This window comes from Capra hircus, chromosome 27 (genome assembly GCF_001704415.2).
Source record: "Capra hircus breed San Clemente chromosome 27, ASM170441v1, whole genome shotgun sequence".
In the NCBI taxonomy this organism is placed as follows: domain Eukaryota; kingdom Metazoa; phylum Chordata; class Mammalia; order Artiodactyla; family Bovidae; genus Capra; species Capra hircus.
The window spans coordinates 26375491-26397520 of NC_030834.1; the positions used below are offsets into that span (position 1 = coordinate 26375491).

Genomic DNA, 22030 nt, shown 5'->3' on the forward strand with positions numbered 1-22030 from the left:
AATTTGATCTCTGGTTCCTCTGCCTTTTCTAAAACCAGCTTGAATATCAGGAAGTTCACGGTTCACGTATTGCTGAAGCCTGGCTTGGAGAATTTTGAGCATTACTTTACTAGCGTGTGAGATGACTGCAATTGTGCGGTAGTTTGAGCATTCTTTGGCATTGCCTTTCTGTGGGATTGGAATGAAAACTGACCTTTTCCAGTCCTGTGGCCACTGCTGAGTTTTCCAAAGTTGCTGGCATATTGAGTGCAGCACTTTCACAGCATCATCTTTCAGGATTTGAAACAGCTCAACTGGAATTCCATCACCTCCACTAGCTTTGTTCATAGTGATGCTTTCTAAGGCCCACTTGACTTCACATTCCAGGATGTCTAATCTTAGTTAAATCTAGCTACTGGTTCAGCAATAATTATAAAACAGCCCAATAATTCTGTAAAAGCATTAGTTTTATTATTCAAAAAAAAAAAAAAGAAAAAAAAGAAGACAGAAACAAAAATCCTGGTTATTTGCAGTATCTATCAGCTTTCAATTTGGCTCTCCTGTTTAAACAAAAAACAAATAATAAAAAAATTAATCTATTGAAAACATGTCATATAGTGGTCACCTGCTACTAAAATCATTAACTGTGTTCGGCAATTGTGCCCTCAGTTTCAGGTATTATCTTACCACACTGCTTATGGCAAAATATTTTAATTAAAATGTTTACTTCTCAATTTTATGTTTCATAATACATGGGATTTTATTCTTACCAAAAACACTTTTCCTAATCTTTAACTCATGTTGCCTAAGGACTTTTAAAATCCACAACAGCAATTTTAATTGCCTCTGAATTTAAGTATTGGCCTAAACTTCTATTTAATAAGGTGGGAATGTTGTATTTTCATAAGTGATAGAGGTTATAGGACACAAACCTTATTCTGTTTCTTTCAGTTCCATAGCCTGATTACTTTTATTGCCTATTGTTGATTTCCTAGAAATAGGTACGTTAATATGCTCAGCTGGAAACAATCATTACATCATTTCTTGTCTTCAGGTAGTCACTTGATCAACTAGTTAACAGGAAACACCTGATAAAGCACTGTTATTATCAAGTAATCTAAAGAAATATCTTAAAGCTAACTTTGCAACATAAGACTTGAAAAGTGGCAGATTACCAAATTCTCTTCTGATCTGGTGCTTACTTGATTTGTATTTGTAAGCTCACAACTAAGCCTCTCCAACCATTTTACTAATGTTGGAAATCCAGGACACTACTTACTTAAATAGGAACTAACAAACAAATGTTAATAATGTGCTATGTTGAATATCCTGCACATGTATGAATTCAACTTAACAAAGTGCTTCAATTTCATCAATTTTATACTTAGAAATTTTAAAACTGATTTTTGTCTCATTTTTGGAAACCTATAGTACTTTTGACAGAATTTTAAAATTACTACTTCTCTCTAGCCCTGGTTTTAACAGTTACAAAAAAGTCGATGGTAAATGAATTTATGAAGTAGTTTCAGTCAAACCTGAATTGCTTGTAACAAAATATATAAGCCCTTGGAATCTGGCTATTTCCAAATATTTTTTCTTGGTGATCTTTTCCCAGACTTACAATGTCCCTTTTAAGGTAATACCACCACATTCAAAATTTAGAAATAAAGACAAATTTTTAAAATTACAGTAACTAAGAAAAGAACATGTGTTTATACAGCACTTCTATTGGACACTGAAAATAGTTGGAAATGAATAAAAGTTTACTTACCTGTCCAGAAGTGTTTCATGCAAGAATCCATCTTTCCGGGCCTTTTTCAGAATTTTACTGTCTTCTTTACTTATTTTAAGCTTGTGGTCTTGGAAGCTCTGGAATTTTTTTCTGTTAAGAAAATGCCTTTCTTGAAACATGTCTCAAACTTTGATTATGCATGTTTACTAACAAGCTTACTAATATTTTAAGTTTTTCATTTACTAAAGAAAAACTGTTCTACTCAAATAATTTACAACTTTTCAACCACAAAAATGACTTTTCTACCTCACCATCAAGAAGGCAGTTGTCTGGGTAGCTCTACAAACTTAATTAACACTTGGGAGTGTTGGCTGGAGTCTCCGTGTCCAGGCAACGTTTGACAGGCTTTATGTACTGACAGCGACAGCCACTCTACAGAGCAGGACTGTTGTTTAGTTGCTAAGTCGCATCTGACTCTTTGCGACCCCATGGATGGTAGCCCACCAGGCTCCTCTGTCCATGGGATTCTCCAGGCAAGAATACTGGAGTGGGTTGTCGTGCCCTCCTCCAGGGGATCTTCCCGACCCAGGGGATGAACCTGCATCTCCTGCTTGGCAGGCGGATTCTTTACCACTGAGCCACTGGGAAGCCTTGAGCAGGGAGAACAGACCAATCCAGGTGACGGGGATGTTGAAACCTGAACCCTTACGAGAGGCGCTCAGCTCAGTGCCCTATCCTAGAGTCTACATTATGTTGTCTGTTCTTGTCTTTCAGGTCTTTTATTTTAGGTATCTTGAGAAGCATGTCACTGCCAAACCTTTGGTTCTAAAAGAAAAAAAAAATACCTACACGTAATTGATTTCACACTGTTTGACATTTCCTTTGTCTTCTTCTGGAATATCATCTTTTTTCTTAGTTTCTCTTTCGGCGCAGGATCTGATCTATGTATTGGAGATGAGAACACAGAGGTTACACATTTATCTTCCCCTGCCCCACCTTACTTATTACAAAAGAACGTTCTAGATGATTTCTTATACAAAAGAAGAAAACAACTTGGCAGTTAGATTCAGAATAAAACAAGTTCTAGATATGTTTATATATACATGTAACTTACATAAATAATTGCTATTATTTGTTTCCTTAGATCCCTTACATGAGAAAAACTAAAGAGAAAATTACTTGAAAAGCATTTTACAGATCAGATATCACTATGCCAATCAGGCAATAATTTAACTAGTTTAATTTTGGCTCCAAAATAAAATTATCCTGCTATTTAGTGTACACTTTATAACACTGAAAGTTTAAGACAGCAGCTGTTTTACTATGCACAGGCTTTTACCAAATGCTTCAAAGCTTTTAACATAACACAATTTGTTTCTACCTAATTGGAATTTATCCCTTTTAAATCCTTTTACCTTCATAAGTTTTGACAGATACTATCACCTGCAATAGATTAACTGACAGAGATGTAACAATTAAGATCAACTGAGTAGGGCAAAGGGCTTCCCTGGTGGCTTAGATGGAAAAGGCTGCCTGCAATGCAGGAGCCTGGGGTTTGACCCCTGGGTGGGGAAGATCCCCTGGAGAAGGGAGTGGCTACCCACTCCAGTATTCTTGCCTGGAGAATGGAGTAGGGCAGGAAGGGGATAGAATTCAGGGCCAAGGAACTGGCAATCTGCAACCCAAAGGACCAACATCTTGAAAGTGATCTCTGTGGCTTAGAGCACATTTCAAGATTGCTTTGAAAGTTGTAGGCAATAATAAGGCATGAGCAATTAATATGTGTGCAACCACTCTGGCTGGAGGAGTCCTCAAAAAACTGTGGAAATTCTATACTGTGACACTATACTGCCCTTGGCAGGAAGGGATGTGTTCTGGTAGATAAGGCCAGTCTATGAAGGTGGATGCTGACACAGACAAGCAGAGTCTGCAATGTGGAAGGGAGGGTGGACCCAGTCCTGGATTATCGCTGCTCAGAGGTTCCAGGTACCTACCCAACCAAACAGACCCAGGGAAACCTGACAGGTACTTCATATAAAAATAGCTGCAACTGTTGATAAATACCGCATACTTTTTTTTTTTCTTCTGTAGTTGTGCCAAGTACTGCTCATAGAGTTGCACTGTTTGTCTTCAATAATCATACTTTTATAATGCAATCCAAGTAAACAATTTAAAAATGATACAAAAAATTAAATATAATTAAAAATGAAATAAACAGGTGAGTGGGATCTTAGTTCCCTGACCAGGGTAGAACCTGTGTCCCTGCAGTGGAAGCTTGGAGTCTTAACCACCAGACCACCAGAGAATGCCCCGCCAGCATTTTTCTAGTGACTTGCTTTTGGAGAAGCAATGTGCTGTGGAATGTAACTTCTAGGGCCAGTTGGGCCTGGGTATGCATTCTGTCTCTACTTTAGCTGTGTGACTTCGTGCAGTGACTGATCACAACAGTGAGGATTTAAGGATGGTTAGAGGCTGTTCCTTCCGTGGACAGTTAAAAGATAATAGTAACTATCTTATGGGAACACTAAAGACAATCATGCATGTGCCTGGAGCTATTTGCTTTAGTTTTATGTACTGAATAGCTGAAAAATATTATGACTAACACTTTTAAAAATTACAACAAAAGAAAATCTAGGTTTTAGATTTAATTTTTTTAGAATATTTTTAGCAGTGAAAATGGCTTTTGAGAAAACTATGGAAGATATACTAAAACTTCTAACTCCTGAGCTATCTAGAATGGTATTTCTTTCTCCATCAATCAACTCCAAATGATGAAATGAACAGTTACTGGTATTAACATTCTTGTTTCAAAGGATTAATGATATTTTTGAGGTTAAAAAGAATACTGTAAGACTGTAAAACTAAAGATTATGAAAACTGAGAATATTTAAAAAGCAAAATCAAACACATGACACAAATTTAAAACATAATGTATACACATACTTGACAGATGCATTTAAGTTATGCTGATAGTAGAGAAAGTGTAACATGGATTTTTATGCTTTATTGATAAGGATTAGGCCACTTTAAAAAAGGCTTTTTTTCCTCATTTCTTTCTGCCTTCCACCATGGCCCTCACTAATGCATTACACACAGTGAGTGTGGATCAGATCGCAACATTTTAAACAGACGTAGTCACATCATGTATGTGATGTGCATTAGTCTATAGAAAATTCTCATGATTACCTTTATCATTTCTTCTTCTCCTGCCGTTTTACTTTTTGCTTCTATATCACCTGCTTCATTGCATCTAATAAAACAGCTATTGGAGGCCAGTAAAGCCATTTTCCCCTAAATGAAACAAAATAATAAGAAGTAAGTTATAAGAATATCTGCAAAAAGATTCTTAAGTCTTGAGATTGAACTGATTCCTTCCCAAATCTAAAAGGAATCAGGAACAAGAATGTAAAGAAAACCTAGAAAATAAAAAAAACATAGAAAAGCAAATCAGAATCATTTATAATCTTACTACTCAAAGATAATCACATTAAATACTTTTAATATTAGATTAAATACATTTAATCTACTATTAGTAGATTTAGTAGGACTAAATTCTAACTATATGGAACAGAATTATTTCCTTTGGTCTCCAAGATTTACTGGGATATAACTGATTTAGTAAGTTTTTTTTAAATTAGCTTTAAAGAAAAAAAGATATAATGTATTTTACTCAAATAGTAATATTTTAAGATTTTACTCCATAATTAGAAAATATAAAAATATAATAGTTGAAGTATAATCAACTATACTTCAATAACATTAAAAAAAAGAAATGCAGAAAAAAGTAGAAAAGCTAGCCTTTGATGCCTTTGAATTTATTGCTCAGAACTTTAAAGAATCAATGTGTGAGGGACTTTTGGGTGTAGGAAGAATTTAATCATCTGTCATAACCAGTGACCAAATTGCTAATAACATGAATTTGATTTAATTTCTTATTTGAGGGAGTGAGGGCTGAGTTTTCTGTCATCTGCAGGACTCTTCGTGAGCTGGGATGTGGCTGTAATTTAGTCCAAGGTGATTTAAATCTGTGCTGCTGATTTTTCTGCTGAGTCCCTTTTCTGTATTAAAGTTTTACTTGTTACACCAGGGACTTTTAAGTCTTTCTTTAAAATTTTAAAACTTAAGTGTCTTCCCCCAAAATAAAGTGAAACGAAAATCCCTAAAGTTCTGTATGACTGGTAGTATCTGACTCATCATATTGCCTTATGATATGCTGGCCTCTTCTGTTGATATAATGAGAAATAGCTATTCAGTTTCTTTGCCAATTAAAAAAAATTTTTTTTTGTTTTTGCTACTGAATGTTTTTCTAAAAATTCTGAGCTCAGATCAAGTGTAGAAACCTTCACAGTTATAAAGGTCCATAGTAATAAAACCTTTCATCATTGCTCAGAACTGATCAGCCTTTCATACACACACACACTCACCCATCAATAAAGTCCTGAGTTATCTACTGTCACCTTTACACACACACACACACACAAACACATACACACACACACTTTATTTTAAATTAGCTTCTCAGAACTACAGAGATCATGTATCAGGTAGACTAAAGGTCTTCTGATGCTCAGATTTGGCTATTTTCATCACTGATCCACTTCAGTAAGAGCAGATCTCAGAGAATTGAATGAGTATTATCCTATATATTTTGGACATTAACCCTTTAACAGATATCTAGCTTGTAAGTACTTTTCCCCAATCCACAGCATGTCTTTTCACTCTGTTGATTGTTGTGTTTTTTTTTTTCCTGTGTTGCACTATTTTTTGAGATCTTTTGAAAGTTATGAATTCATGTTAGTTTATAAAAATTTAATGCATATTATTGCACTCTACTTTTTTGTTTTTCCTGAATATATGCTCTCACTGACTGTTAGAGACTTTCTTCTACACTGAGAAGGAGCTAGTGAAAAAAAAAAACAATAGTACTTACATCTTGAAAGACGGGTTCCCACTGCTCTCTAGGTCCAATTGCATCTGAACGGCCAACAACAAGTCCGTCTGAATTTATACCAAGGTATTTTCCATAGCCAGACTTCAGGGCAATTCTTCAGATTAATAAAATAGTTAAATGTTAAAAACTGAGAGAAAATTAAATGTGGAACATAAAAACGTGTATGTAAAATTCAGATTAACCACAGTTCCAATGTTCAAAAGCCATGTATGGCAAGTGGCTACCATACTGGACAATGTGGTTCTGTGTATACAGTTTAATATTCTACTTTTTAAGTACAAGTACTACATAATGCCTTATATTATGCAGCAAACATTTTCCCAAATTCATTATTCTTCAAAAACACCACTTTTAATGGATATATCCTATTATATCATGTTGTATTACAATGTATTAATTATAGTTCAACTCAAGCTTACCTGGAATCAGACAATTTGACAGCGGTAAACTGCTCTGGAGGACTAGGGCCCTCATCAACTGCAAGAGAAAAACATTTTGAAGTAAATATGACATTTCTTATAAATATACATGTAAAAATACTCTTTAGCTTAAAAAAAGGTAGCTCTTTCTCTTTTGAAACCAAATGTAAGAATATTATATTATGTAATTATAATACAGTATATGGCCTTCCTTGGTGGTTCAGACAGTGAAGAACCCACCTGCCAACACAGCAGATGTGGATTCAATCCCTGGGTTGGGAAGATCCCTTGGAGTAGGAAAAGGCTACCCACTCTGCATTCTTGCCTGCAGAATCCCATAGACAGAGGAGCCTGACGGGCTACAGTCCACAGGGTCACAAAGAGTCGGACATGACATAGTATTCATAGTATCAAGAGTTACTTTATCTTCAAATGCAGCTCTGTTAACATCTCGATTCTAGATCATCAAGACTCACTTTGGACTGTGACCTCTACAGTTGTGTGATAATAATAAATTTGTGTTATTTTAAGCCAAAAAAAAAAAGAGACAGAGAGAACTTTATCTTCTATATGTAAAACCAAACTTTAGTTTTGTTAGAAAGTCTCTAACAGTCAATGAGAACATATGTTAAAAAAAACAAAAAAACTAAAGTTTAGTTTTACATATCTAATGAGATAGGTCAGCATGATGCTTATTTAGTTAGTTACTTCCAAGATACTATCTCTTTGTGTTTTAAAATGCAGTCAGAACATAGACAAATAAACACTTAATGTTTAAAAAACTAAAATGCTTTAATTTATTCAAGGGATGACCATTTGGACAAAAAGCTCTTAGTAATTTTCTAATTACTTCATGTCTCATTAGTGCTTCTTCCCATGGGCTAAATGGAAAGGGAAAACTTCAGATAAATAGTGCCCCGGGTTAGTTGTGGCAAAAGGTCTAAAGAGTGAAGGAATTCAAACTTATGACTCATCTAGGTTTTCTTTTTCTTTCCTTTTATTATTTCAATTATTCACATTAGTTTTGATTGCCATGGATACCCTTTTGGAACTGCACAGAATGTTTTCAAATGCTTATACTGGAAAGAGGGAGTTGCCAACAACGTAAATAGTGAGGAAGGAAGAAAGTGGAAGAGTCAAATCAATGGATTCACCCCTCTGGCATATATTTGCTATTAGAATTTAAGTGAATGAATGCCATAAAATATTAACTTCAAGTGGCCTTTTCCATCCCATTGCCACTACCAGACACAAACCTTCTTTATGTGGAGCTCCCAGTGTAAAAAGCCCATTGTCAAGTGCATGTATGTAGGTTCCTTTATCCATTTCAATTGCTATGGTTCCTGAAATCTCACCAAAGTTCATTACTGTCCACCAGATTCCTAAAAGATAAAATCAGTCATTTAAATTTACATTTTGTATTTGTGATGGAAGGTTCTTACTTGCTGCTGTTGTCATTGTAACTTATTAACTTAAAAAAAATTTTTTTTGCAGTTCTGGAGTAGTTGAATTCAGAGAGATAAAAAACAGGATGGTGGTTGCTTGGGACTAGGGGAGAGTGAGGTATGGGCATTTATAATTTAATGGGTGAACAGTTTCAGCTTTGCAAGAGGAAAAATATTCATCTTGAATTGAAGATGGATGGTGGTGACGGCTGCACAGCAGTGGCGATGCACTTAATGACACTGAACTGTACACTGAAAAATGGCTAAAGTGATGGACTTTATGTTAGGTATATTTCACTACAGTTCAGATAATTTAGTGAGAGGTTTGCACAATAATTTGAGCTATTTCTGACTTATAATTTTTCAGTACAAAAAAAATGCTTTACTCAGAACCATCATTAACATCCTATGATCATTAATTCTTTCTTAAAAATGTAGTAGTGATATAAAATTATTTGTATATGTTCTGTGCTATACTGAACAAGTACACTTCATGTTGATTCTCCGCACATGACTTAGATTCTAGATTCAATACAGTCAATTCCACAGTCAATCCAATAGGATTTATTACAGAAAGTAATACATTGATTGTAAAATTTATATGGAAATACAAAGGCTCTACCAGATTATAAAGAAGTACAGAAGTTAAAGCTGGGAGATTCACACCACCTGATTTTAAGATTTTATGAAATGGCGCAGTAATCAAGACACATACATCAGCAGAACAACACACAAACCGCTGGAACAGAGTCCAGAAATAGACTAACACATATAAAGTCAACTGATTTTCGACAAAGACACCAAAGCACTTTAATGAGAAACAAAGTCTATTCATCAATAGTGCTAGGACAACTGGATATCAATATGGTAAAAAGAGAGAAAATAATTTGTAAAATATGGTTAAATGATATTTATATGTTTCAGGCCTTTAAAATGATCTATCAGAATCTCTGGGCTACTAAGTAGTCTAACAATGGCACCTATTAAGTCAGAGCCCTAAGTTTCCTCTCTCCTGTGCTTTGTTCTGATGATGAAGAAGAGGCATCAGACATCGACTGTGCTAGAACATAAAAGCAACCTATAACTCTAATATTTGAGCACGTTAAGACAAATGTGACTTGGCCATAAATTCCTTCTACTTTCTTTTACTACTTATCCCTACTAGGAAAATATTTTTAAGGGAATCTCAACCAATGCTAACTTCACTCAGAATGAAGTAATAGAAAATTGACTCACCAACAATATCAAGCTGAGTTTCTTCATCTTCTTCTCTCTTTCTCTTCTTCTCTTTGCTCTTTTTCTTCTTACTACAGGAGATAATTTATATAGATGAGTTTAGATATATTGATTTGCATACTAAATGTAAGATAGAATCTTAGAAGACTCTTCTAAGATATACACTAATATATGAATTACTGATCGACAACAACATCCCTTGATATACCCTCTTACTTCTGATACAGAGAAGTCACTTCTGATCCTCTTCATATTGTGTTACAGTTAAAGAGAACAGACTCTGGAGCCAGACTGCCTTTTAGAATCGTGATTCTGTCATTTCTTAGCTCTGTGATTTTTTGGGAAAATTTACTTAATCTGTCAATTTCCCCACCTATACAAATGAGGATAACAATTTAACCCAACTCTTACTGTGAGGATTAGGAGTTAAGGCATAATCTTCATACATTACTTGTGAAAATGTAAAATGGTGCAACCAGAAGAGTTTGAAGTTCTTGAAAAGTTAAACATGGAATTAGGTTTATGGAAACCACAGGAGCTCTGGTGGTAGTTTAGGCACTCAGGCGTGTCTGACTATGTGCAACCCCATGGACTGTGGCCAACCAAGCTACTCTGTCCATGGGATTTCCCAGGCAATAATACTGGAGTGGGCTGCCATTTCCTTCTCCAGGGGATCTTCCTCACCCAGGGATCAAATCTGCATCTCCTTCATTGGCAGGCGGATTCTTTACCACTGAGCCACCTTCAGTTCAGTTCAGTTCAGTTCAGTTCAGTCACTCAGTCGTGTCCGACTCTGTGTGACCCCATGAATCACAGCACGCCAGGCCTCCCTGTCCCTTACCAACTCCTGGAGTTTACCCAAACTCATGTCCATTGATATGGTGATGCCATCCAATCATCTCATCCTCTGTCGTCCCCTTCTCCTCCTGCCCCCAATCCCTCCCAGCATCAAAGTCTTTTCCAATGAGTCAGCTCTTCCCATCAGGTGGCCAAAGTATTGGAGTTTCAGCTTTAGCATCAGTCCTTCCAATGAACACCCAGGACTGATCTCCTTTAGGATGGACTGGCTGGATCTCCTAGCAGTCCAAGGGACCCTCAAGAGTCTTCTCCAACACCACAGTTCAAAAGCATCAATTCTTCAGTGCTCAGCTTTCTTTATAGTTCAACTCTCACATCCATACATGACCACTGGAAAAACCATAGCCTTGACTGGATGGACCTTGGTTGACAAAGCAATGTCTCTGCTTTTGAATATGCTATCTAGGTTGGTCATAACTTTCCTTCTAAGGAGTAAAAGTCTTTTAATATCATGGCTGCAATCACCATCTGCAGTGATTCTGGAGCCCCCAAAAACAAAGTCAGACACTGTCTCCACTGTTTCCCCATCTATTTGCCATGAAGTGATGGGACTGGATGCCATGATCTTCGTTTTCTGAATGTTGAGCTTTAAGCCAACTTTTTCACTCTCCTCTTTCACTTTCATCAAGAGGCTTTTTAGTTCCTCTTCACTTTCTGCCCTAAGGGTGGTGTCATCTGCATATCTGAGGTTATTGATATTTCTCCTGGCAATCTTGATTCCAGCTTGTGCTTCATCCAGCCCAGCGTTTCTCATGATGTAGTCTGCATTTAAATTAAATAAGCAGGGTGACAATATATAGCCTTGACGTACTCCTTTTCCTATTTGGAACCAGTCTGTTGTTCCATGTCCAGTTCTAACTGTTGCTTCCTGACCTGCATATAGATTTCTCAGGAGGCAGGTCAGGTGGTCTGGTATTCCCATCTCTTTCAGAATTTTCCAGTTTATTGTGATCCACACAGTCAAAGGTTTTGGCATAGTCAAGAAAGCAGAAATAGATGTTTTTCTGGAACTCTCTTGCTTTTTCCATGATCCAGCAGATGTTGGCAATTTGATCTCTGGTTCCTCTGCCTTTTCTAAAACCAGCTTGAACATTGGAAGTTCACAGTTCACGTATTGCTGAAGCCTGGCTTGGAGAATTTTGAGCATTACTTTACTAGCGTGTGAGATGAGTGCAATTGTGTGGTAGTATGAGCATTCTTTGGCTTTGCCTTTCTGTGGGATTGGAATGAAAACTGACCTTTTCCAGTCTTGTGGCCACTGCTGACTTTTCCAAATTTGCTGACATACTGAGTGCAGCACTTTCACAGCATCATCTTTTAGGATTTGAAACAGCTCAACTGCAATTCTATCATTTCCACTAACTTTGTTCGTAGTGATGCTTCTTAAGGCGCACTAGACTTCACATTCCAGGATGTCTGGTTTTAGGTGAGTGATCACACCATGATGATTATCTGGGTCGTGAAGATCTTTTTTGTATAGTTCTTCTGTGTATTCTTGCCACCTCTTCTTTTTTTTTTTTTTTTTTTTTTTTTTAAGGGGTTTGTAAAAAATAATCACTTTATTCAATATTATAGCTATAGAAATGAAGTACATTCTAAGAAATGAAAAAAAAAAAGAAAACGTCACTTAGTATCATTGGTACGTCAGTGAAGGCCAGCAGGAAAAAATACTGATAAGCTTGTCTCTGACACCAAGACATTCTAGTCCATGCTTTAATATGCTTCCTATGTTTTCACTAGATGTTTCTTTTCTGCTGCTTTTCATCCTTCTCTGCATTTCATATCTGAGGACTGGTACAGCCTTTAAAATTTCATTAACAGGAGCAAATTCAGTACCTGCTGATTTCTTCTCAAAAGGCACTCTAACCCATCAGATAGCCCGGTAGCTTCATTCTCATGAATACTCTAGCCATGAAAAAACTCAATAGGACACACACGAATCCAATGAATAAAAGAAGAAACCTATTGAGTTTGGGAATGTTTGGTGCATTGGATCGGTCCAGGATTATGAAACCTAAACCTCCCATTGTAAACAGGAAGCTGGATGCAAGTCCTTCCATAATATACTGTCCATTTACTCTGTAGGCCAAGAAAGCAACTGGTCTCTGATGCCCGTGTTCATCAGTCACCGAGCCGACACTGGGAGGTTCAACAATAACATCATAAATGATTCCTCCGGTGATGAGGAAGTAAGACACCACCACCAGAGCGTACACCGTCATGGCCGACGGCATGTGCACCCAGGGCGGCTTCTTCAGCTTCAGGTTCGGGCATTCGAGCACTAAGAACGGGACTCGGTACAAACTCTCCATGTTGGCGGTAGCAAGGGACGCTCTCGGCCTCCAGTCCCACGCGCCACCCGGAAACCGCCACCTCTTCTTAATATCTTCTGCTTCTGTTAGGTCCATACCATTTCTGTCCTTTATTGAGCCCATCTTCGCATGAAATGCTCCCTTGGTATCTCTAATTTTCTTGAAGAGATCTCTTGTCTTTCCCGACCTGGGAAGCCCTTAATGGAATATTATTCCGCCATAAAAGGAATGAGTACTGATACAACATAGATGAACCTTGAAAATGTTATCCTAAGTAAAAGAAGCCAGACACAAAAGGCTGCATATTGTATCGTTCAGTTGTGTCCAATCCTGCATATTGTATGATTCCATTCATATGGAATGTTTATGAGGCAAACTGATACAGACAAAAGGTGGATTAGTGGTTGCCAGGGATTAGGGGATGAGCAGAACATGGAGTGACTGCTAATGATGGTGGGGCTTCCTTCTAAGAGGATGAAAATGTTCAGCAACTCAACAGTGCTGAGCTTTGTGAATATACTAAAACCCACTGAATTCTAATTTAAAAGGGTGAATTTTATAGTATAATTTTGTAGTATATCTCAACAATAAAAAGCCCAAGAGTGACTTTTAAAAAAGTTAACAGGTATTGCTTAGAACAGTTCTTGGCACATATGAAATGCTACATGTGTGTTAACTATATTGGCAGTTATAATGACTATAAGACACACTTATTTGTATTTTCATCACAAAATAAGCTTTCAGAAGCTAACTCTCTCCTCCCAGGAGGAGGAGATGAATAGGAATGAATTCAGGCAGTAACAGTTTCACATGTATTCAGGATAAATTCTTAATCCCAGACTCCTAGGCAGAGTTCTTAAGAGTCATGGCTTCAGTTTGCTTCTTAACACCTTCTTTCCATCTCATCTAAAAGTACCTAAAACTCTTATCACTGAGACCAGGATGAAATGCTCAGCATTTGCATAAATGATCAGCCCTGAGCAAATCGACTAGTTGGGTAACTTCTTCTTGCATTTGGCTCTACTTATTTACTGTACACGCCACCTCGTTTAATCCTCAAAACAACCCTTTTGGAGTATCACTAATCCCCTCCCAAGAGGAAGCTCAAAGATACTAACGAACCTGTCACAAGATTAGTAATTGGCGGAGTCCAGATTCGAACCCATAGCCTTTTCAAAATCCGTATCTGCATATTGCATTAAAATTAATTTTTTTAAAGGTGGCAGGGAGGCAATGTTGAAAACAGTTATCCCTAATAAAGGAAGTTACTGTTAAAACCCACACGATCAGACTAACACAGCCCTACCAAGCATAGGTCTGGAGGTGGGGGTTCATCAAGGGAAATCCGACCTTGTGGCTCCTGGTCCCCCAGGTGGGCGCTGACGCCCCAGGACACTCGCCCCAGGGAGGGGAAGGCTGAGCGGCGTCGAGAAAGAGGGCGAGAATCTCCCACGCAAACCCGCGTCCTTACCTCTTGGCCTTGGTTCCCTTGAGCACGAGTTTGGTGGACTTCACGTAGGAGTATTCGGCCATGGTCGTGGCAAAACACGTGAACCGGCGCAGGAGCGGGCGACGGAGTCACAAAGGTGGAGACGGGGCCCGAGCTCCCCGAAAACGTACGCTCCACTGGAGTGGCCGCGTCTCCCCTCGGTCCCTGGCTTTTTTTCACCCCAACGTCAAGTCCCAAGTAGAGTTCCACTTCCTGTTTACAGCCTGGGTACGGCATCCGCAGAGGGCCGAAATAGACCCGCGTTGTGTGTTTTTTTTTTTTTGCCTGCGCCCTGAGAACGGGCTTTTCCGAATGCCGAAGCCGGGGAGCCGCGCCCTCTGGTGGACGCGGTGGGTCTCGCAGCCGAGCTGGGCGACTGGAGCCGCTTTGGAGTGAGTCCGCCTGCGAGGTCTTGGGAGGAGGCGGTAATTAGCTGAGGGATGCGATGACTCACATCAACCCTCCCGAAGCCGCCTCGTGGACTGGTCCTGACTGCGCGCCGCAGCCAAGGGCTGGGCTCGCGTGTGCGGCGGGGGCGTTGAGTAACACAGGGCGCATTGTTTGGCCTTGGGCGACTTCACAAGCCGTCTCAATTCCGTAAACGTTTATTGTACTGTTCGTACTTACGGAGACTCGAGTAATGCAGAGGAAACAAGGAATAAAATAAAAGACAATTAAGTGCCAGCGTTCGGGCGGAAGATTTCACTAGCGCTGCAGGATTTTGGGTGGAGATGGGCAGGCGGGGGACAGGGAAAGCTAATGCTTTCAGAGAGGTCTTTCTCCGTATAGGGTGGGTCTTAACAGGCTTCCACAGCTTCAGTCCCTGCTCCCATCTCTTCAACAGTTTTATAATCTACTTCCCTGATTCCATCGACTCTCCCTTCCAAACCATCTACTGTAGTGCCAAGTGATCTCTCTAAAGAAACAGCTGATCATTATCCCCCTTGTTTTTGTTGAGTCTCTAAGTCCTATCCCACCCTGTGACCCCCATGTACTGTGGCACCCCAGGCTCCTCTGACCTCCACTATCTCCCGGAGTTTGCTCAAATTCATGTCCACTGAGTCACTGATGCTATCTAACCATCTCATCCTCTGTCGTCCCCTTTTCCTCTTGGCCTCAATCTTTTCCAGCGTGAGGGTCTTTTCTAGTGAATTGGCTCTTTGCATCAGGTGGCCAAAGTATTGAGGCTTCAGCTTCAGCAACAGTCCTTTCAATGAATATCCAGGGTTGATTTCCTTTAGGATTGACTGGTTTGATCTCCTTGCAGTCCAAGGGACTCTGAAGAGTCTTTTCCAACACCATGGTTTGAAAGCATCGGTTCTTCAGTGTTCAGCCTTCTTTTATGGTCCAACTCTCACATCCGTTCGTGACTATTGGAAAACCACAGCTTTGACTATACAGACGTTTGTCAGCAAAGTGATATCTCTGCTTTTTTAATACACTGTCTAGGTTTGTCATAGCTTTTCTTCCAAGGAGCAAGGGTCTTGTAATTTCGTGGCTGCAGTCACCATCTGTAGTGACTTTGGAGCCCAAGAGAATAAAATCTGTCGCTGCTTCCCCTTTTTTTCCACTTGTATTTTGCGCTGGGGAAGGAAATGGCAACCCACTCTGGTATTCTTTCCTGGAGAACCCCATGGACAGTATGAAAAGCCGTTATCCCTAAAGTCTATTAAAGGGAGGCCTACTGATTTGGGGAGGAGAATCCTAATGCACGTAGTGAACTGGTGATCTTGGCCTCTTTCCCACCACGGAACCCATGCTGCCTTAACCCCAGCCCCACCGCCTGACTGGAAATGCTTGAAAGCTCTGTCTTTCCGTGTCCTGCCTAGAATGCTGCTCTAGCTGCGTACCCACCCTCTTCGTGTGGGCCCTGCCCCCTCCTTTTCAGCCTTTAAAACAAATTCAGGCTTATTTCCTCCAAAAAGCCATCTTTGAATAACTTCCTGGGTTTCCCCAAAGAGCCTTCATTTCTCATCCTAAAGCTTTACTGTGTGCTTTTTAAAACACAAGAGCCGTGTGCTTATTTATTCTTGTCTCATCTACACCCACATCCAATGCCTGCTTCACAATAAACCTTGCCTAAATGTCAGTTAAAATATTAAGATTCCAAAGCCTGGTGTGAGATAATGAAGGGAGTGGAACAGAGTGTGACTTGACTAGGTTGGGTTGTGATAGAAAAACAGAAGTAGACATGTTGGATGGGTAAGGAATAGCAGACCTTTGGACATCAGTTCCGTATCTATTTATATCCCTCTGTCTGCAACTTGCTGTCTGCTACACTACTTAGTGGTAGGAAAATGCAAAAGATGTTTTGACCCAGGGCCTAATCGTAAGGGCCTTTATCTAAGTAAATGATGTGCAGCGAGAGGCAGTATAACGTATAATTAGGAGTATAGGGCTTCCCTGGTGGCTCAGTGGTAAAGAATCCACCTGCCAATGCAGGAGACACGGGTTCGATCTCTGGTCTGGGAAAATCCCACGTCTGCGTGCGGAGCAGCTGAGCCATGTGCCACAACTACTGAGCCTGTGCTCTAGATCCCATGTTTTGCAACAAGAGAAGCCACTGCGATAAGAAGCCCGCAAACTGCAGCGAAGAGGAGCCGCCACTCGCTCCAACTAGAGAAAGCCTGTGTGCAGCAAGGGAGACCCAGCACAGCCCCTCCTCCACCAAAAAGAGTGTAGCTGCTGGAGACAGGCTGCTGTGGCACACAAACCCTGCTGTCTTTTGAGTTTGATGACTTTGTAAAGTTATGTGTGTGTGAGAGTCAGTCGAGCCTGACTCTGTGACCCCGTGGACTGTAGCCCTTCAGGCTCCTCTGTCCTTGGAATTCTCCAGGCAAGAATACTGGAGTGGGCTGCCATGCCCTTCTCCAGGGGATCTTCCCAACCCAGGGATCGAACCCAGGTCTCCCGCATTTGTAAGTTACATAACCTCCACATAAAGCTGTTTCCTCAGCTGTAAAATGGGATCTCTCCTAGGGTAATGATGAATATTTAGAGTTAATATAGGAAAAGACTTAAAAATTTCTGATAAGTTGTGAATCAAAAATGTTAGCTCTTATTATTAGCTATCAATGTGCCCTGAGAAAGGTATAAGTGAAATGTTGTAGCAAGCTATTATCTCTTGCCTTCCTGGTCTGAGGTGATATTTCATTGTGGTTTGATTTGCATTTCCCTAATAATTAGTGACATTGAGTGTCTTTTCACTCAATGTTGACCTTTGGAAAGATATCTATTCAGTTTCTTTGACCATTTAAAATAGCTTATTGTGTATTAATCCCTTACATATGTATGATTTGCAAATATTTTCTCCATCTCTGCAGACTACCTTTTTATTTTTGATTGTTTCTTCAGACTTCCCTGGTGGCTCAGATGGTAAAGCGTCTGCCTACAATGCAGAAGACCCGGGTTCGATCCTGGGGTCAGGAAGAACCCCTGGAGAAGGAAATGGCACCCCATTCCAGTACTCTTGTCTGGAAAATCCCATGGACGGAGGAGCCTGGTAGGCTGCAGTTCATGGGGTCACTAAGAGTTGGACACGACTGAGCGACTTCACTATCTTTGCTGTGAGCAACGTTTAAAACAGTTTGTTGTAGTCCCAGCCGTCAGCACCACCTTGTGGACAAATAAGAAAATGGCTACATTTTGCTCAAGCAGCATCAGTTCAGTTCGGTTCAGTCCCTCAATCGTGTCCGACTCTTTGCGACCCCATAGACTGCAGCACGCCAGGCTTTCCTGTCCATCACCAACTCCCGGAGCTTACTCAAACTCATGTTCATCGAGTCGGTGATGCCATCCAACCATTTCATCCTCTGTCAGGCAGCCTCAGGTCATGTTAAAAAATATCCAGTCTGACCTATCAGGAAAGCTTAGTCCCGACCGACAGCACCACCTTGTGGACAACTAAGAAAATGGCTGCATTTTGCTAAAGTAGCTTCTGGTTGTCTTAAAAGTACCCATACCCAAATAAACTTACTTGCAAAACAGAAAGATATTTACAGACTTAGAGAAGGAACTTAAGGTTGCTGGAGGAAAGAGATAGTTAGGGAGTTTGGGATGGACATGTACACACCGCTGTATTTAAAATGGATAACCAGCAAGGACTTACTGTATAGCACATAGAACTCGGCTCAATGTTAAGTGGAGGCCTGGATGGGAGGGGAGTTTGGGGGAGAACAGGTGTGTGTATGCGTATGGCTGAGTCCCTTCACTGTTCACCTGGAACTGTCACAACATCATTTGTTGATTGACTATCAGTTCAGTTCAGTCGCTCAGTCGTGTCCGACTCTTTGCGACCCCATGAATCATAGCACGCCAGGCCTCCCTGGCCATCACCAACTCCCGGAGTTCACTCAAACTCATGTCCATAGAGTCGGTGATGCCATCCAGCCATCTCATCCTCTGTCGTCCCCTTCTCCTCCTGCCCCCAATCCCTCCCAGCATCAAAGTCTTTTCCAATGAGTCAACTCTTCTCATCAGGTGGCCAAAGTACTGGAGTTTCAGCTTTAGCATCAGTCCTTCCAATGAACACCCAGGACTGATCTCCTTTAGGATGGACTGGCTGGCTCTCCTTGCAGTCCAAGTGACTCTCAAGAGTCTTCTCCAACACCACAGTTCAAAAGCATCAATTCTTTGGCGCTCAGCTTTTTTTCCACGGTCCAACTCTCACATCCATACATGACCACTGGAAAAACCATAGCTTTGACTAGGTGGACCTTTGTTGGCAAAGTAATGTCTCTGCTTTTGAATATGCTATCTAGGTTGCTCATAACTTTCCTTCCAAGGAGTAAACATCTTTTAATTTCATGGCTGCAGTCACCATCTGCAGTGATTTTGGAGCCCCAAAAATAAAGTCTGACACTGTTTCCACTGTTTCCCCATCTGTTTCCCATGAATTGATGGGACCAGATGCCATGATCTTCGTTTTCTGAATGTTGAGCTTTAAGCCAACTTTTTCACTCTCCTCTTTCACTTTCATCAAGAGGCTTTTTAGCTCCTCTTCACTTTCTGCCCTAAGGGTGGTGTCATCTGCATATCTGAGGTTATTGATATTTCTCCCAGCAATCTTGATTCCAGCTTGTGCTTCTTCCAGCCCACTGTTTCTCATGACGTACTCTGCGTATAAGTTAAATAAGCAGGGTGACAGTATACAGCCTTGACGTACTCCTTTTCCTATTTGGAACCAGTCTCTTTCTCCATGTCCAGTTCTAACTGTTGTTTCCTGACCTGCATATAGATTTCTCAGGAGGCAGGTCAGGTGATCTGGTATTCCCATCTCTTTCAGAATTTTCCACAGTTGATTGTGATCCACAAAGTCGAAAGCTTTGGCAGAGTCAATAAAGCAGAAATAGATGTTTTTCTGGAACTCTCTTGCTTTTTCGAGGATCCAGCAGATGTTGGCAATTTGATCTCTGGTTCCTCTGCCTTTTCTAAAACCAGCGTGAACATCTGGAAGTTCACAGTTCACGTACTGCTGAAGCCTGGCTTGGAGAATTTTAAGCATTACTTTACTAGCGTGTGAGATGAGTGCAATTGTGCAGTAGTTTGAGCATTCTTTGGCATTGCCTTTCTTTGGGACTGGAATGAAAACTGACCTTTTCCAGTCTTGTGGCCACTGCTGACTTTTCCAAATTTGCTGGCATATTGAGTGCAGCACTTTCACAGCACCATCTTTCAGGATTTGAAATAGCTCCATTAGAATTCCATTACCTCCGCTAGCTTTATTCATAGTGATGCTTTTTAAGGCCCACTTGACTTCACATTCCAGGATGTCTGGCTCTAGATGAGTGATCCCACCATTGTGATTATCTGGGTTGTGAAGCTCTTTTTTGTATAGTTCTGTGTATTCTTGCCACTTAATATCTTCTGCTTCTGTTAGGTCCATAGCATTTCTGTCCTTTATCAAGCCCATCTTTGCATGAAATGTTCCCCTATCTCTAATTTTCTTGAAGAGATATCTAGTCTTTCCCATTCTGTTGTTTTCCTCTATTTCTTTTCATTGATCACTGAGGAAAGCTTTCTTATCTCTCCTTGCTATTCTTTGGAAATCTGCATTCAGATGCTTATATCTTTCCTTTTCTCCTTTGCTTTTCACTTCTCTTCACAGCTATTTGTGAGGCCTCCTCAGACAGCCATTTTGCTTTTTTGCATTTTTTTTCCATGGGGATGGTCTTGATCCCTGTCTCCTGCAGAATGTCATGAACCTCCATCCATAGTTCATCAAGCACTCTGTCTATCAGATCTAGTCCTTTAAATCTATTTCTCACTTCCACTGTATAATCATAAGGGATTTGATTTAGATCATACCTGAATGGTCTAGTGGTTTTCCCTACTTTCTTCAATTTAAGTCTGAATTTGGCAATAAGGAGTTCATGATCTGAGCCACAGTCAGCTCCTGGTTTTGTTTTTGCTGACTGTATAGAGCTTCTTTATCTTTGGCTGCAAAGATATAATCAATCTGTTTTCGGTGTTGACCATCTGGTGATGTCCATGTGCAGAGTCTTCTCTTGTGTTTGGAAGAGGGTGTTTGCTATGACCAGTGTGTTCCCTTGGCAGAACTCTGTTAGCATTTGCCCTGCTTCATTCTGTATTCCAAGGCCATATTTGCCTGTTATTCCAGGTGTTTCTTGACTTCCTACTTTTGCATTCTAGTCCTCTATAATGAAAAGGATATCCTTTTGATCGACTATATCCCAGTGCAAAATGAAAAGTGTAAAAAAAATGTTAATAGATGTGAAAGCTCTTTGATATCTACTAAATTTGGAGAAGGGAATGCAACCCGCTCCAGTATTCTTGCCTGGAGAATCCCAGGGACAGAGAAGCCTGGTGGGCTGCTGTCTGTGGGGTCACACAGGGTCGGACACAACTGAAGCAGCAAATTCAATAGAAGTCTAAAAGATTATTACTACAAAAGGCAGGCATGTGTTGGGCAAATGTGTAATAAAGTTAAGTATTGCTTAAAAAAAGTACCCATAACCAAATTTGGAATTTAGAAATCACCCTTGAAGCTCTATTTAGAGGATGTGTTTCCCTAATACACTTTGAAATCATTTATAAATCTCTATCAGCAATACTATGCTGTCCTTTAAATACAAATATAACACTATTTATGTAGAAAGCACTACAGAAACTGAAAAGAACTGGTGTTTTTTTCTTAACGCCATCTGATGCTACTTGAGCAAAATGTAGCCATTTCTTATATGTCCACAAGGTGGTGCTGTTTCCCTACGAATAACACAAGGCAGCCGATCCCAGGAACACAAGGGACTCAATATCACCGCGGGTCCTTTTCCATTATTATTAGGTTTTCAGGGTGCAATTAGGTTTGTCCCATAGAAGAAACGTGCTTCTTATAGAAGCATAATTTATGATTTAGTACAAAATTTGGCATTGTCAGAGTGAAGATTCTCTTTTTCCCTTATAATTTCATTTATAATAATTATATTTTTAGTGATACTAACTGCTTCATAAAAACATCATTATATTATACACCCAATGACTGTGAAATCATTTGCCTTGAAGCACAGTGAAATCATCAATCAGCAAACTGGTTCTGAAATGGGCCATTTTAAGAAAGCTATTTACGCTCTAATTTGCAAATTGGGTTTTT

The 22030-nt window shown here is 39.9% G+C and overlaps 2 protein-coding genes across 2 annotated transcripts; both read right to left on the bottom strand.

Moving 5' to 3' along the window:
- On the bottom strand, positions 429-14714 carry FRG1 (FSHD region gene 1). Its single transcript, XM_005698764.3, has 9 exons — positions 14404-14714; positions 9763-9833; positions 8338-8463; positions 7082-7139; positions 6642-6756; positions 4898-5002; positions 2561-2652; positions 1751-1861; positions 429-539 (listed from the first exon to the last, which is right to left on the bottom strand). The coding sequence occupies exons 1-9, from the start codon at positions 14463-14465 to the stop codon at positions 503-505; spliced, it is 777 nt and encodes a 258-aa protein (XP_005698821.1). The 5' UTR covers positions 14466-14714; the 3' UTR covers positions 429-502.
- LOC108634094 (oligosaccharyltransferase complex subunit OSTC) lies at positions 12161-12988 on the bottom strand. Its single transcript, XM_018042119.1, has one exon. The coding sequence runs from the start codon at positions 12930-12932 to the stop codon at positions 12483-12485; it is 450 nt and encodes a 149-aa protein (XP_017897608.1). The 5' UTR covers positions 12933-12988; the 3' UTR covers positions 12161-12482.

Coding starts and splice junctions, on each gene's coding strand:
- FRG1 (XM_005698764.3), bottom strand. CDS start 14,465: ATGGCCGAATACTCCTACGTGAAGTCCACCAAACTCGTGCTCAAGGGA. Junction 9,834..14,403: donor AAGGGAACCAAGGCCAAGAG/GTAAGGACGCGG, acceptor TATCTCCTGTAG/TAAGAAGAAAAAGAGCAAAG. Junction 540..1,750: donor CATGAAACACTTCTGGACAG/GTAAGTAAACTT, acceptor TTGTTTAAACAG/GAGAGCCAAATTGAAAGCTG.
- LOC108634094 (XM_018042119.1), bottom strand. CDS start 12,932: ATGGAGAGTTTGTACCGAGTCCCGTTCTTAGTGCTCGAATGCCCGAAC.